The 16,079-nt window shown below is 40.1% G+C and overlaps 1 protein-coding gene across 1 annotated transcript in view; it reads left to right on the top strand.

Annotated features, from left to right (window-relative positions):
• MALRD1 (MAM and LDL receptor class A domain containing 1) overlaps positions 1-16,079 on the top strand; it is a 215,974-nt gene that overhangs the window by 187,442 nt on the left and 12,453 nt on the right. The window contains exons 29-30 of the mRNA XM_078378260.1: positions 12,939-13,021; positions 13,113-13,209. Of these exons, the coding sequence (XP_078234386.1) occupies positions 12,939-13,021; positions 13,113-13,209 (180 nt within the window). The remainder of the gene's footprint in view (positions 1-12,938; positions 13,022-13,112; positions 13,210-16,079) is intronic.

The raw sequence follows: 16,079 nt of genomic DNA, 5'->3' as shown, positions 1-16,079 counted from the left end.
GGATTTTGATTTAAATAAAAAACCATTTTTAATTTTAATTGTGATTTAAATCAATTTGATTTTAGAAAAATGATTTTTATCCACCCAGAGGGGTGATCTACAAAGGAGGGTCTTGAAACTAATTCTCCTCTGTAGGTCTCCAAAACTTTTGTCTGTTGTGTAATTACAGGTCTCCTCACAACCAGAACTTAGAGAAGTTGCTTTTGGGGACTATGGTGACCATGGTGGCTGGGGAAATTCCTGGTGTTCTACCCCCTAAAAGTAACTTTCTCATATTCTGATTCCAATTCTGAGTCTCACCCATCTATGGAAGACCTTGAAACTAGAAACACCAAAAATATAAAATATCGTAGCCCTTGAAACAATGGAAAAACTAGTTATTCTGATAGACTAAATTGCTGGATGTAGGAAAACCCATAAAGAATCCTGTAACATCTTTAAGACTAATAAGTTTTATTTGGCATAAATGTTTGTGGACTGCAGCTCACTTTTTCAGTGGATTGTTTCAGTTGCTGTATTAGCTTGCTTTAGTAACAATCTTAAAATATTTTTAATTTTACAGGTGCCCCAGGTCATTTTTTTAAAACAGAAGACATACTATATAATTAAATTAAGACACACCTCGATTACAGAGAAACTATAAAACAACTACCAAAATCCTATTGGGATTTTACACTGGCATAATGCAAATGGCGTAACTTTCAGAGGCTAATTGCCTCAAGCTAAGAAATCACTGGGACCACTGTCTCTTGCATACCAAGTAATGCATCTCAGCATGCAACAACCAACATCTGTGGCAGTTTCTTACCTTGAGATCATTCCCCTCCAGATGTTATGCTGTTTGTATTTCACTTGGAGGTGTAACTATCAAGATTTTGGCTAGACTCTTTATTTATTATAGAAGTATAATAGCTTTGCTAATTAAAGAACTTTTTACCCCAGCTCTGGGGCTCATAAAATTTCCACTGCTTTTAACAACTTACATCTTCATTCTTACACACTCAGCAAGAAAAAGAAAGAAATTAGTTTTAGTAAAAGCCTACTTTCCTGCATTCAAGTTCATTGGCTCCCTTGTGCCAGCAATATTTTTAGAGGTGCCAAAAAATATAAGATCCAGGAGTTGTTTATAGTGCCTTTTTCCTGAAATCCTGTAATTTTTATCTCGGATGGCAAATTACAGCTGCTCGCAGAGCTCAAACGTCTCAGCTGAGCCACATTTTCAGTCACCTTGCAGCCCAGATTATTGTAGAAGTTGACAAAGGATAAAGTGAATTTCAGTTGGTCTAGTAAAATGTATGCAGAGGAGGCAATGGCAGTAATACACATGTTAACTTTTGTCAGTACTGCACAGAAGGTGGTAGTGGTAAAACCCTTCCTTACCATGAAAATTGTATGATGAGACAATCCAGAGTAAAACAAGAGATAGTGCTGGAAGATGAGACTCCGAGGTCAGAAAGCACTCAACCTGCTACTGGGGAAGAGCAAAGGAAAGCTCAGTTACTAATGATGCAACTGGATTAAAGATGAAAGAACATATTTTGGCTGATGTGCGCAGAAGTAAAATAAAAGTCCAATGCTGCACAACACATAAATCTGGAACATGGAAGTGAAAAGTATGAAGTGAGATGAATTTGAAGCCGTTCAGCAAGAAATTGAATGTATACACATTGCAATGGTTGGCATCAGTGAACTAAAGTGGACTGGAACTGAATATTTTCAGCCATACAGTACAAGGTGTTTTCCTGTGGAAAGGACAAACTCAGAAGAAATTGGGTGGCATTTCTCACTGCCATGTATGGGTGTGAAAGCTGGCCAGTAAAGAAAGCTGACGGGGGGGGGGGAACTGATTCATTTGCAATGTAGTGCTGGAGGAGAGCTTTGTGGATATCCTGGAGTGCCAGAAAGACAAACGAGTGGGTCCTAGATCAAATCAAGCTTGAATTATCTCTGGAGGCAAAAACGCTGAAACTGAGGCTGACCTACTTCAGGTGGTTCATGAAAAGGCAAGATTGTCTGGAAAAGACAATAATGCTGGAAAAGGTGAAAGTCAGCAGAAAAAGAGTAAGACCAAATATGAGATGAAGTGACTCCCTAAAGGAAGCCACAGGCTGAGCAAAACTGTTGAGGATATGCCATTTTGGTGATCTCTCATTCAGAGGGTTTCCATAAGTCTGAGGTAACTTGACAGGTCATAACAACAGTCAAATGTGTAAAGAGGACATGACAAATGTCCAAAAAGATCGATATTAAACAAATTTGCCTTTTTCCACAAAATTAGGAAACGGGGAAACAACTTTCCTCCATTTGCTTATAGCTTCCTTGTAATTGTACTCTCATCTGCTCTCCTTGGTATCAGAAACGTTTGCCCTAAAAAGATAAAAGAAAACTTCTCCACTTCTCTAATTCCTCTTTCTTAGCTTTTCCAGGCCGGAGAAGGCTGAACTGCTTGAAATGGAAATAATTCGTTCTCCACCCACCCAGCCTGCCAACCTATTAGTCTATGTGTTCAATCAGGCAGAAAAGGGCATTAATAGTTGGCATATCATATGCAGCACAACAACATTGCCCTCCTCTGTTTAAATCAGGAGCTACTCCAGAAACTTTCATCGTGTCTCTGCCTGTTGATGAGGACCTCGAGTTCTCAAGCCTTGGTTGGCTTGGACCTAGGATGAGTTGTTTCAAATTGTACCTCAAAGACACTGTTTTCCTCCGGATAGTCTATGTATACCTTCTACTTATAGTGTACTAGATAGCTTCACTGGTGTGAGCTATGATGGATGAGAGCATTTTAAGTACAGTTTTATTTTTTTAAGAAACTTGGTTTGCCTGTATAGTTACATAAAGAAAAAGCAATCAAGACTGTTTATTTATCTATGGCTTTAAGGGAATGGTAAACCACTTCTGAATATTCTCTCCCTGGGAAACCCTGAAAAGTGTCGCCATGAGTCATACGTGACTTGATGACACATGGTTATTATATACTGAGGCCTATTTTCCCCCCTGTTGTGAAAGCAGCTTCAGCAAAGGTGGAGTTTCCACTGCTGTCATCCATTTCACGCCATTGTGGCTGCTATGCTCTTTCATGAATTTTGTGTTTCCTTAGGCCTAACCAGAAAGACAAGTATCCAGGGGAGAAGAAATGCAAAATGTTGGTTACATAGCTCAGTCCCCGCCCCACCGATTCAAAACTCACCTTTTGCAGTATGTTTGGATGAATGCAGGGAGCTTCATTTTCCAACTCCCATCTGCCCAAGCCAGAGTGACAAATTGCCTGTGAGGATGGAAGCTGTATGTTTAACATCTGGAGGCGCACAGGTCTCTGCTTTAGGGACATGAATTGTGTTCAGTGAGTATTCTTTTTTTTAAAAAAAGGCATAAGAAGCAAGGCATTCTTCTAGAACTACAGAGAGCAGCTTTGATCATTCTGAGATGGCCAATGGGAGATGAGAAATACTTTTAATATGTAAGTAATTTGTTGTTTTTAGCTATCCTTTTTTAATGGTGTAAGCCACCTTAGGTCCTTTTATGGAGAAAGATGGGGTACAAATATTTTAAATAAATAAAAGTCAATAATAAGTGGGGGATTTACTTTCTCATATGAAAATAGCTCACCTTGGGAAAGGTGCTGTTTTGAACTACAGCTCCCATAATTCCATGGAGAGGAGGCTCCTGGGAGTGGCAGTTTTAAAGGTAACTTTTTCAAGCATAGTTTGTATATATAATCCATGTTGAATTAAGTAGGACTTAATTGCAAATAAGCATGCATGGGCTTGTACTGTGCATATTTGATTTTGTACAAGGAGGAACCTTTAAAAGCTATCCCTCATTTTTTCCAATAATTTTGCCTGCAATTTAAAATGTAAAATACCCTCTGTTTTAGAATTTACATTTTATAATTACAGATGGGATGCCCCACTTTCTTTTTGTGCCTGTTTTATCCAGTGTAAAGAATCAGCCTTGGATATTGTTCTGTAATGTTGTCTTCTGTGGGAGGAGATGAATTTACAACTGCTGGGACTGACAAAACGATTTATTCTCTCCAATACATACTGCAATCCACCTGTCCCATGCTGGCAAGCTCCAACTGAAACAGGGTATTTCAGCTGATAAGAACACCACACTGAGATTTAAAAAAAAAAAAAAGGTAAAGAAGGACAGAGTTTTTATCATGGAACTGTCTTTAAAAGATGGTTGACATAATGCATACAATGAAATAACATCATTGTTCCAGCTCATAAAATGCCTGTTTAATTTTTATCAAGGCTTTGCAGATTCGTTCACAGGAAAGATATTCAGAAGGTAAACAGCAGTGGAAAGCATTTAGACTGCATCCTTTGATCAGGATGAATGGTCATTTTCTGCTTTCTGGCACATTGTGGTGTAGATATGACAAAAGCATCTAAATAATGCAGTGCCCTATCTGCTGTCTGATTATTCTGCAGGTAATGGAGGCACAATAATTGGGAAACCAGTATTATTATTGCAACCTTTCCTTGTAGCTCAACTGATTTCAATTAACTTGAAAAACCTTGGGGAAACCAACCTATAGATCTAGCTAAAGTAAAATAAATAACTGTGGCATCTTCCAGCTAAAACCAGTAATGAGATACGAGACTTTGGAACTGAGTGAATCCAAAAAAGGAACTTCTTGTGTTGGGAATATTGCATGTACAATTAGTAAATAAAAACTCAGCAGTTCAGGACATTGTGGCTGGCTGGATGAATCTGACTTCATTCAGGGAAAAGCAAAAGAAACACCGATCAAAGATTTGATTGTTAATATTTTTAGAGTTTCTTATAACATAAATTTAACCCAGTATATGAATTAGCATCCCAGGGCAGAATAGAGGCAGGAGTCAATAAAATGTGTAGTGTTTCAAATTAAAAATAGTGGAATGAGATGAAATGATTGAAAAGACTTAAGCTAGTTTCAGACAATCTTTAAAAAAAAATACATATCCACTTTTGAGTCAACTTTTTTCTAAGCTGGGGAGAAAAACAGAGGAGGTTAATTTTGTGGCATTGGTCTAATCCAGCCTATCAAGACTTTGGATCTGACCTAGCAAGGCTTAAGGCTTCTTCCCCTTCAAATACCCCTCCTCTCTCCCCAGAAAAAGGAATCTTTGTTATAAACAATGACTGATACAATGTGACAAAGGGTGCCAAGTCAGCAGCATCCTGTTTCAGGATAATTAGGAGTATCTTCAAATGCAAATGTGTAGGGCCCAACCCTGAGAGTAGGAGCAAACTTTTGTGATGTCATGGGTAGGGTATTGTAGTGTCAGAGACGTGGGTCAGACAAGGGTACAAAGGGGCACAACTACTTCTGGGACAGCTGACCATGAAAACAGACTCAAGGGAAATTCAGGTAAAGGGGGCCAGAATCTCAGTTAAATTCAGCAGACAGCAAGCAAAGAAAAGAGATTTCCATAATGAAGCAAGTGACTACATTTGCCCATTAGTTGCTACAGCTGCTGCCATTCTCTCTAGGACATGCTTCCCTATCATTCCACATCTTCACAGCTTTATACACACTTATTTATTTATTTATTTATTTATTTATTTATTTATTTATTTATTTATTTATTTATTTATTTATTTTATTTTATTTTATTTTATTTTATTTTATTTTATTTTATTTTATTTTATTTTATTTTATTTTATTTTATTTATATACTGCCCCATTTAGTGCAATGCAGTATTGGGGTTGGTTTACAATGTGGTAAACCCCTACAAACTCTGGGGAGTTTTTCCTGCCTCTGCACTGCCGCTGGGGCTTCTGGAAGGCTCATCAGTCATCACCAGCTCACAGAAAGTTCTCCCTTCAAATCCTGCCCCACTGTTGTCAAGGCTTCCACAACAAGGAGGCTCAAAACGAGTGCTCTACTCCTTGCCTTTCTCCAAACGGTACGACGGGCCCACGTGCAAGTTGCCACTGCCCTTATCCCTTATCTCCTTACTTGTAGCTTTTTGTGGGAACAGAGCAAGGGGGCAAGTCCCCATTCACAACTGAGGTGCCAGATGGAACAGTCTATGCAGTATATCAGACAGGAACCAAGTGGTCTCATAGGCCATGTCTATATCCCTGATGTTATCCCATGTATGGAGACCATGTGTGGAGACTCTGGCTTCATACTTACTTCGGTTCCCTATCCCTAATCCTCATTATAATGCTCCTGGTTATATGCTGACAAGCTGAGCAGGCAATACTTCAAATTCTCTACATGAGGGCCATGAGAAGGTCCTGACTATAAATGACAACAGGTTAATGATCAGATCAGGCTAAGGTAACCTTGCATTTCTGATGTTCAAAATTTCAGACATCTAGGCTTATTCTTCACACTAAACAGTCCCTCTAGACTTTTAAGGAGTAGTCTTCAACAGGCAGGTGATTGTTTGAAAATGTTAATTAAAGGACTTGCTTCATTTAAATGTAATAACTGGCATTAATTCTTAACATTCCTTCAAGAAGCCATTACATTTTTATAAAGGTAGTTTTATTAGCAATGGTTACTGCAGTGGCATGCAAATTTTTATCCCCCTTGTATAGGTGCTTCTTAAACAAATGCTGTCATGTTGAAGTACTTCTGATAACCTGCAGGCATAATATATTTTGGGGGATCTGAGCTTTGTCATGTTATATGGCCAACAAAATAATGCATCAGAAACCAGCCTGTGGGTTTTAGGGAGATTATTATTAGTCATCATCATCATCATCATCATCATCATCATCATCATCATCATCATCATCATCATCATCATCGTCATCGTCATCGTCATCGTCATCGTCATCGTCATCGTCATCATCTCCACCACCACCCTCCACCATCTTAGAACTGCAGAGTTCAAAGGAGCCCTATGGATCATCGAGTCCGGCCTTGTCAAGGAGGCACAGCGGGGAATTGAACTCCCAACCTCTGGCTCCAAACTACTGAGCTATCCAACAGTTCTAGAAATGAGTTTGGTAAGGCATGGTGCTTGCTCATTGACATATGGTAAACCAGCGTGTCTTATTTACAGTATTTCTACAGTGTTCAATTACATTTTCAGGATAGATTTAAGTTAATAACAACTACCAATAGCTACTAGTTTGCTTTTTAAAATCCAACCATCAGTGATTTTGCAAACATGCAATTTTTAAGGATATGATTCTTCATTTTTGGACTTGACACTTGGGTCCATCCCCAAAGTGGAAAGCTACAAATTATGAAAGTATCACAAAAAAGTCAGAAGGATTAAACCTGCATCTAAAATGTTCTGGAAAATAAAACTGTTCCCCTAATGTGAAAAGGGCAATAAATCATCTCAGGCAAACCTCCCTGAAGATGATATTACACAACCAGAGTGCAAAACACCAAGAAGACACACTCCTCTGGAAACGACTTGCATATCACAGACAATGACAGAATCTGCAGGAGGCCTTCAGCATAAATCCTCACATACTTACAGAGATTGGTTGGTCCTGGGCCATGAAGAGTTCAAAGATCAAAACCACTACTTTAGACGAGGCTCAGAAAGGAACTGGATGCCAGGAGATTTGACATAGCATAGGTATGATGGAGAGACAGGGTTGCCTGAACTACTAATCTAGTAACTGTATTATTACTACCTGCAGTTTCTGGACATACATTTCTGCTGTTTAAATGTAGCCCATGGTATAAAAGTCAACCAGATGGAGCCGTACTATCCTATGCCTGTCAAATTATGGGCAACACAGAAGTGCAAAATTTAACACGGTATGATTGGGAGTATCTTCAAATGCAATTTTTTTTAAATCTGGTCTGGTGCAGCAAGCCAACCATCCCAAATCTTTGCTCTGTACCTCTGGCCACTGATCAGAGAAAACCACAAGAATTCATTTGCCTACTAGACTATATAGGGGGCAGACCATAGGGAGAAGGGGCTGGATGGGGAGCTTCCATGGGACAGGTTTAGAACTTCTGCAGCCCATATTAGGCCTCACCCCCACTGCTGTCCTGTATTTACTTTCTGGGAAAGGATGCTTCCTGGCCAGATAGAGAATTATTTTGGGTCCAGAAATGGTTATCTCTCTGTTTCAGATTGCACATGGATGGCATTTGTATAATAGTAAAATGCAGTTCCGAAATAATGCTGCTGGTGGTTAGCCATGAAGCAATTAGTCCAGGGAAATTAATTGCTTGTGTTTAATGTGGAAATTTTAGAGCTTTGTGGCCTAGGGGATTTCACTGGGAACTTCTGACAATTGCCTGTCTTCAGAATAAATTGGACTCTGGCAGGGAGGCTTATTAAGAACCTTTCCTTTCCCTCCTATGAGGGGAATGAGCAAATTCCACAGAGGGGACATATTTGATCACTTCACTGGAGATCTTTATTCCAGAGAGCTATTTGTGCCCACAACCCAACCCACTGGGCAAGATAGTGGGAACCTAAGCAAAGAGACACAATTATTAAAAATTTTTTAAATACAACACAACTCTAATAAGGAGCTGATTTGGAGAGAACAGGATGTTGTCGTTTTTCATCTCACTGCTTAAGAGCTGTGTTTTACCACCCCCTGCTTCACTAATACTGCTACATGTGAATGCCTCCAAGTACTATGTTAGTCTATCGGTCTTGGAAGGTATAAAGTGTTGTGACAACAGAAAGGCCTGGACAGATATGGCAATAACATTAGTTCTAGATTACAGAGCAGCAAATGAGGCTGAAGACAAATTATTTGCGCAAACGCATGGGGAATATAAGACTCAAGACTGTGGTCTGTTTCATTGTGGCCTAAGCATTCACTGGTAAAGGCCTTCTCCAGGATGGCTCTTTATATAGTTTGGATTGTTCACTTCAAGGTACCTGAGTTGCATTTACTACTTTTTCTCTTGTGTTACTGGCTATTCCACTCACGTTATTCTTACAGCAAACCCATGAAGCAGGTTAGCTTACAGTAAGAATGGCTTGCTCAAGCTCATAGGGCTATCACACAAATGAGGTTTCTATTCCGTGTTCATAGACCCAAATGGCAGCCATTGCTACTCACAGGAAACAAGGGTGAGCAACATATTCTTGGACTGAAACTCGTATGGACAGAGCTGCTGGGAGTTGCAGCCCAAGACTATCTGGAGGCTCACAGGTTGTCCACCTTGACACAGAATGGTAGAAATGGAAGAGGTCGTGAACAGGTCCATCCATTGAGTCACTGTTTGACAATAACTTCTGTCAGCCATTCCCCTTATCCAGTGCTCGACTACAATGGCAGAGCTGGCTTCATCATATCTGACTCAGCCTTAATGGGCAGCCTCGACTACAGTTTATCTAATCAGCCTTTAGGGCCAGAACTATGGCTGTGTAATTGTATGTAGTCAATTTAATTGGGCCTGTCTCTGAAATCCAGGCCACGGTATAATGCAGACCCGAATATCCAGCTGCTGCTTCAAGGGTGATAAATTTGCATCTGCTTCTTGCTGAGCACAATTATTCCCTACAGCAGTGGTTCCCAACCTTGGGTCCCTATATGATCTTAGATTAAAAGTCCAAGACATCTTTACCACTAGCTATACTGGCTGGAATTTCTGGAAGGTGTAGTCCAAAAACACCTGGGGATGCATAGCTGAGAACCATGGTCCTATAGTAATCATGTGATTTTAGCATGAACTTCATTGTCATCATCAAAAGTCTCAGATCTATCTTTGCTCCTTTTTTCATTGTTAACGTTGTTCATCTTTCCTTCTGCCTCTTCTTTCTCCCTTGAGTGCTCTCTGTCTCTTTGTAATTCTTTCCCTGATTTCATCATTGTTCCACCCAGTCTCCCAGGACCCGACTTCCTTGCTTCTCTTGCTAATTTCCAAAGCTGCAACTTTCTGTTTTCTGCTTGCTGAATCCTTAAGCCATGTGTCTACATTTTCTGCATTCCCTTCTACTTTGGCAAGAAGTCCATGATAATGAGATGCTTTTTTGTTTTTCTTTTAACTGCAGTCATACGCCAAGCATTTAAGTATTATCTCAAAATATGTCTATTGTATAGAAAGCCAACTACTTAGAGTAATATGTGTCTATAAGAATTCTGAAATTATTTATCAAAGTAGGAAACACATGGCTATGCTATCTGTAGGACTTGAGAAATTGGAGTCCAAAAACGTACCGTATTTTTCTGTGTATGAGACTATACTTTTGTCTAAAATTTTTAGACAAAAAATTGAGGGTCGTCTTATACATGGAAGTAAGCTGAGGAGAGAACAAAAACAAGTGGAAGGGAAAGCAGGGATCAAATTGTTCCTGCAGCACTTTGATCCCTTTCCCCCTACACTTGCTAAGCCCCACTTAGATTTCTTAATTTTGGATTAGAAAATGGAAAATGCGGTAACTTTTCCTTTATCTGGAAACCCCAGAGTATTTTGTATTCTTCAGATATTTGGTATAAAAGTGTCACAATGAAGAGTGTGTCAAACTTTTCCCCACACATATCTGTCATTAATCCATTTGCTATCTACATGTGGATGCTTTCCAGGCAATTTTGAACCTGGAAATCAGAGTTTGAAATCATCTGCAGAAGTTCAGTGCGGTGAGAAAATGCTCCACTTTAGAAGTTAATTCTCCCATATGGAGAGGGCAACAGAAATGACAACACAGGGAGTGATTAGTGACCATCCTTTTTCACATATTTACTTCTACCCAGAAAGGTGGAGCTTGGAATGTTAATTTTTAACACTCATTGTTTACATCAAAAGTAATTGGTTACAACTGTGTATGGATTGAGTGCTTATTGGATGAGTGCAAATTTAAGATATTGCTGTGTTAAGATATGTGTGCTTTGGGCTTGCTTTTTAGACTATTGATTGGTCACCGGTGGAAGAAATAATGAAAAATTGTCTAGGCCAGGACCTTGAGATACAGATTCTTAACTGCTGTTAGTGTAAGTGGTTTAACACTGCCTCCCGCCTCCTGCACAGAATGTTACATAGATAAAGGAGAGAGGTTTAGATTTTGCAGGCAAAAATAATGTTAGATTTGGTGGTACTGACATTCCTTGGGGATTAACAGTGCCTGTGCGTTTGCTTGTTTACTCTCAGGACAAGCCCACAGCTTGGCCTTGAGATAGAGGCCTCAGACTAGGAGGGCCTTGCCACTTGCTCTATCCAGCATGTCTTGGGCTTAAGAAGAATCAGTGCAACCTGACAGACAGCTCACCACTACAAGATAATGCACAGGTTGACTGGTTTGCAGAATGTGTGGATATTATGCATCCTGAATGTTTAGGCACATGGCCGGAAGAGTGTGTGTGTAAATCTTCAAACGGGCTACCTCCAGCTATCTGTCAGGGTCTGTAAATTCCTCTTTATCTTCATCCAGGATCTCACCCCCTTCTGCGCATAGCCCAGGGAAACTCTTTGGCTATGGATATTGCAGGGCTAGGAAATATGGCTCCCAAAAGTCATTTTTCTAAGTCCTGGTCCTGGCAATGCTTGTGATATCTCCTTGTTCATAGTGAAGAGAATATTGTGAAAACATGTGTATCTCGTCCAAGGAGATATGACTCTGCACAGCCTGCCTTGAAATACTTTAATGTAAATATCTACAATATCTGTATTGCTTCTTATACCATAGATAAGAGACTGTATGAGCAGCGGTTAAAATAGCAGATGGAGCAGCTGCTTTCCAGTGTTATTTGCTGCTTCCCAGCCTTTCTAGTTTGCTCTGAGTTTTAAAGATCTCTATATTTATTCTGTGCTGGATTTCAACCTTGTGCATACATATGCACCAACCAGGGATGTTGGCAAGTCTTTGGGTCTGAGTCCCAAGTCTGAGTCTGTGTCTTTTTTACCAAGTCCCGAGTCCCAAGTCTGAGTCCCTATTAAAATCAAGAGTCCAAGTCACTGGGGAAAAAAATTGAGTCAAGTCCGAGTCACCGGTGCAACTTAAGCTTGACAGTGAGTCCCACAACCTGAGTCCCCATCCTTGCATCCAGCTACCATATGTCCTGGAATGGAGAAAGGAATATAAATTAATTGAAGAAATTAAAGAAAAGGAATTTTATTTTATTTTATTTATTAGATTTATATACCATCCATCTAGAACGTGTCTACTCTGGGTGGTTTACATATAGTATAAAAATATACTGAGGTAAAATCCAAATTAATCTCAAAGTCCAAGATGAGGAAAGGAAAAAAAACGAGAGGGGAAAAAAAGGGAAAGGAAGATAGGCTAGGTAATGGCTGTCGGGAAGGCCTGTCTGTATAGCCATGTCTTCGAGCTAGTCTTGAAGGTCCTCAGTGAGGGAGCCGGGTGGATCTCTACAGGTAAGCTGTTCCATAGACGAGGAGCCACTGCCAAGAAGGCCTGGTTCCCAGTTTATTCCCACTAGGCCTCTCTTGGCATTAGGCCCCTCAACTGCCCAGCCTGACTAGAGCAGGTGATAGGGGTAGAACTGGGTGGAAAAAAGGCACTTTGCCAGGTATCAAGGCCTAGACCATTAAGGGCTTGGTATGTAATATTTAGCACCTTGAAACTGGTGCGGAACTGGATAGGTAGCCAGTGTAAGGCAGCCAAGATGGGGAAAAAGATGGTGAAATCTTTTCACCCCTGTTAATAGTCTGGCCGCCGTGTTCTGGACCATCTAGAGCTTCCACGTCATTCTCAAAGGAAGCCCCATGTAGAGAGTGTTACAGTAGTTTATTCTGGAGACTACAAGCACATGGACCAGTGTGGTGAGCACCCCCGCGTCTAGATAGGGATGCAGCCGGGCAATCCCCATTCTTTCCAGCTGTGTCCCTACATAGGGATGCAGCTGAAAAGAAAAAAGCATCAGCAAAATCTGGTTTACTCATTTCTATTCTGCTTTTGAACTTCATTTCTCATGTTACTAGACCTCATGTTGCTTGCAGCACATTATAGTCTGGATGTAAACTGGTCATTTTTGATATTTACAATATTCATCTTCTAATATATCTCAACATTCCTTTTATTGACAGATGTGGGAAAGAATGGAAGGGCAACCGTTGCCACATAAAAGCTGAGCCTCCTTTGATTCCATCTTCAGGCTCCCTTCAAAATGGTGAGTCCAGTGAAATCAGTAAATAACTCCAGGTAATTCTGTGGCAAGGTGTGTTTGCTTATTTACCTCATTCCTTTATGTGTCTCTGCAGATACTTGGACTGGGCTGGGTATTGGATTAGCTTTCCTGTTGATTGAAATTGCGGTCGCTGTTTCATGCATCCTTGCAAAGAGGAAATTACCAAGAACGTAAGTGAAGGCTTTCATTGTAATATATAAAGAAAATCAGGCCCCAGAGTGGAACAAAGCAAGGGAACACAGTCCATTTTCTTGGTCCAGCTTTTAAATCTCACCTTGGTCTGTTTACTGACAGGAGTAACACAAATGTTTTCCAACCGTAGATGACTTTAAGTGGATGTAATAAGTTTCAGAAAAAGAGTAGGTTCCAGCTTGATTGCCTCAGCACAATATGATTTAGATGACAATATTATGCCCTCTATTATTACAAATTCAGCACCATTAATTAAATGTCTTTATGGTGTCATGTCAGGGAGTTGCTATGGCTTTTTGCGAAATCTTTCCAAGGACAATAAGACATCAGCTTCCACTGAGGTACTCCTGGGAGCTTTTCATACCTCTGAAAACAGATTTAAGAACAAATCATGTTTTCATGTAAAACTGTATTTGAAAATTAAAATTCCTTTGCTTATAAAACCTGCTTTCCATGTGTCAATAGATGCTAGTGTTACAGATTTGGCCTTTCATTCACAGAGACGAAAATGATTTAGGAGTATATACTGTATAACATTTGTTGTCTTCTTGAGGCAATGAAGGTGGTGAAATGCTCTTGATTGGGTATATGTGCGTATCTCATACTGTATATCTGATCATGATCAGCTTGGGTGGCTTCAGTCACCTGATAGAGTTGCATATCTCAGGAGCAGAACAGAGCTGGGAGTAGCATTAAAAATTTGTAATTAATTCTTTTTGGAGCAATTAAGGCATAACTAAGTTGCCTTGCTATTGTAACACAGTGAAGGATAATTTCACAGCTTTTGGAGTGCAACTATTTTAGTTACTTTTATAATTTCAGGTTGTCTGTAGCCTGTGTTTTATACAGCTTACCAGTGGACTTTAGCAGTTTGATGGCTTTTTCCAGTACCTATTATAATTGCTTTGAATAACAAGAAAGTAGAGTTGAGCCATAAGTCAGAATTGACTTGAGACACACAATTTTTATTGTTATTAAATAATTGAAAATGTGTAGCTACAATGACCACTACAGCAGTGTTGATGGAGTCTTGAAATTAATTAATTAATTAATTATATTTATTTATTTATTAGATTTATATACAGTACCACCCATCTAGAACGTTTCTACTCTGGGCAGTTACTTATAACATAAAAATAAACTAAGTTAAACTAAGATGAATACATCATTTTTCTAAAAAATAACTTTCCAAACCTAGGTGGAATGACTGAACAATGTGCATCAACATATTTGTTTGTTGCCAACCAAGCCAGAATTCCCAATACTTCTGGCTTACTGTTTTGTGTGAATACAGGCTATATATTATGGAACGTATTCTGGACAAGGTGAATAAGATGCCAGTTTTACCAAGGAGAATACATAGCTATAAACAAGTAAACTTCCTTGTTTTTTGATCTTCATAATGTCAGGATATAAATTCTGGGTGAGCATAACCATCTGTATCAATAATTCCAGAAACAGGGGTTTTTTGGGGAGGTTTCTTCTGTACTTCAAAACAACCTCCATGTCAGCAGAAATGTATGACAGAGAAATCTACAAAGAAATCTATGCAGATGATACAGCTGGGAAAGCTTGAAGGACACAGATCCAACAGTCATCCAAGATGAACATCTCATCTAGGAAATTCATCTGCAGAGTTTAGTGCCTCAAGAACAGCACATGGGAAACTGGCTTCTTCATATTCCAATTTCCATTGTTTGTATTTGGTGAAATAATCAGTTCATCTAAAGCAGTGGTTCCCAGATGTTCTTGGACTACAACTCCCAGAAGCCCTTGCCAGCACAACTAGTCTGTCTCTGTTTCTCTCTCTCTCTCTCTCTCTCTCTCTCCCATCTCCCTGGTGTGTGTTTGTGTGTGAACCATTAAGGATGTGCATGGGGAGACCAGTGGGGGTTATTTCATCTTGGGTTCTTCTAAATTGCTCCAGTACTTTTGTTTAACACGGAAGAGACCAGCTCATTCAGGATTTTGTTTTTGTTTTGGTTCATTTCTGTCCCTTTGTGTTTACTCTGATTTAAAAGAATAAAAGGCAGAGACAACTCCTACCTCCTTCCCTCTTGGCTCCAGAAAGTTTTTGCAAAAGTTTTTCCATAATGACTATAGCAAATTAGGTTTCTGGTCCTTGGACTCTGTCCACTACCCCATACTTTCCATCATCCGTAAAATGCCACAATTGTGTGTCTTAATGTTTAGCCTCCTCAAGATATCAAGAGCTGTTCTTTGTTGGTGGATGAAGCCCCAAAGTCCTTCTGCCTCTAGCTTCAGTCAGCAGAACACCCCGGAGGCTTAAAACAATGCTGCAGAGGAAGGCTGCTAGCCCCGGGCTGTTTTCCTACACACTCCAGTCCCCTCCCACTCCCTCCCTTTCAAAGTGGGTTCTCTATGTGCCACACCATCAGCCTGAGTCCTTTTATCCCAAGAATAATACACAAAGAGGCCAGCAGCACCCTGAGGCTCACTTACTCACCATGAAGACCTTGCTGCACAAACTGCCTGGTCTTGTGGCAGGCTAACAGCCAGCAAATCTGCCTGCTTGCCAGCCTGCCTAGAGCTTTTGCTAGAATGTGCCGTAGCTGCTATGGCCGCAATAGCTGATAATGAAAGAAGCTGAGCCCGGCCCAGCAACTGCAAACAGTCATCCTCATCGCCGCCACTGTTGTCTTCTTCTCCTTTCAGCTAGGGACGATGGACACTAATTTTATCTCGTGGGCCACTCTGTTTCTCAAGCCAAACTTAGAACAGCAGAGCTGGCAGGGACCCTTAGGGTCACTGAGTCCAGTTCCTATCAAGGAGGCAAAATGAGGAATTGAACTCCCTACTCAGATGCCTAAGCCACTGAGCTGTACTA

The sequence above is a fragment of the Pogona vitticeps genome, chromosome 6, assembly GCF_051106095.1.
Source record: "Pogona vitticeps strain Pit_001003342236 chromosome 6, PviZW2.1, whole genome shotgun sequence".
NCBI classification, from domain to species: Eukaryota; Metazoa; Chordata; class Lepidosauria; order Squamata; family Agamidae; genus Pogona; species Pogona vitticeps.
The sequence above is the reverse complement of the archived record's forward strand: the minus strand, read 5'-3'. Positions and strand labels throughout refer to the sequence as shown.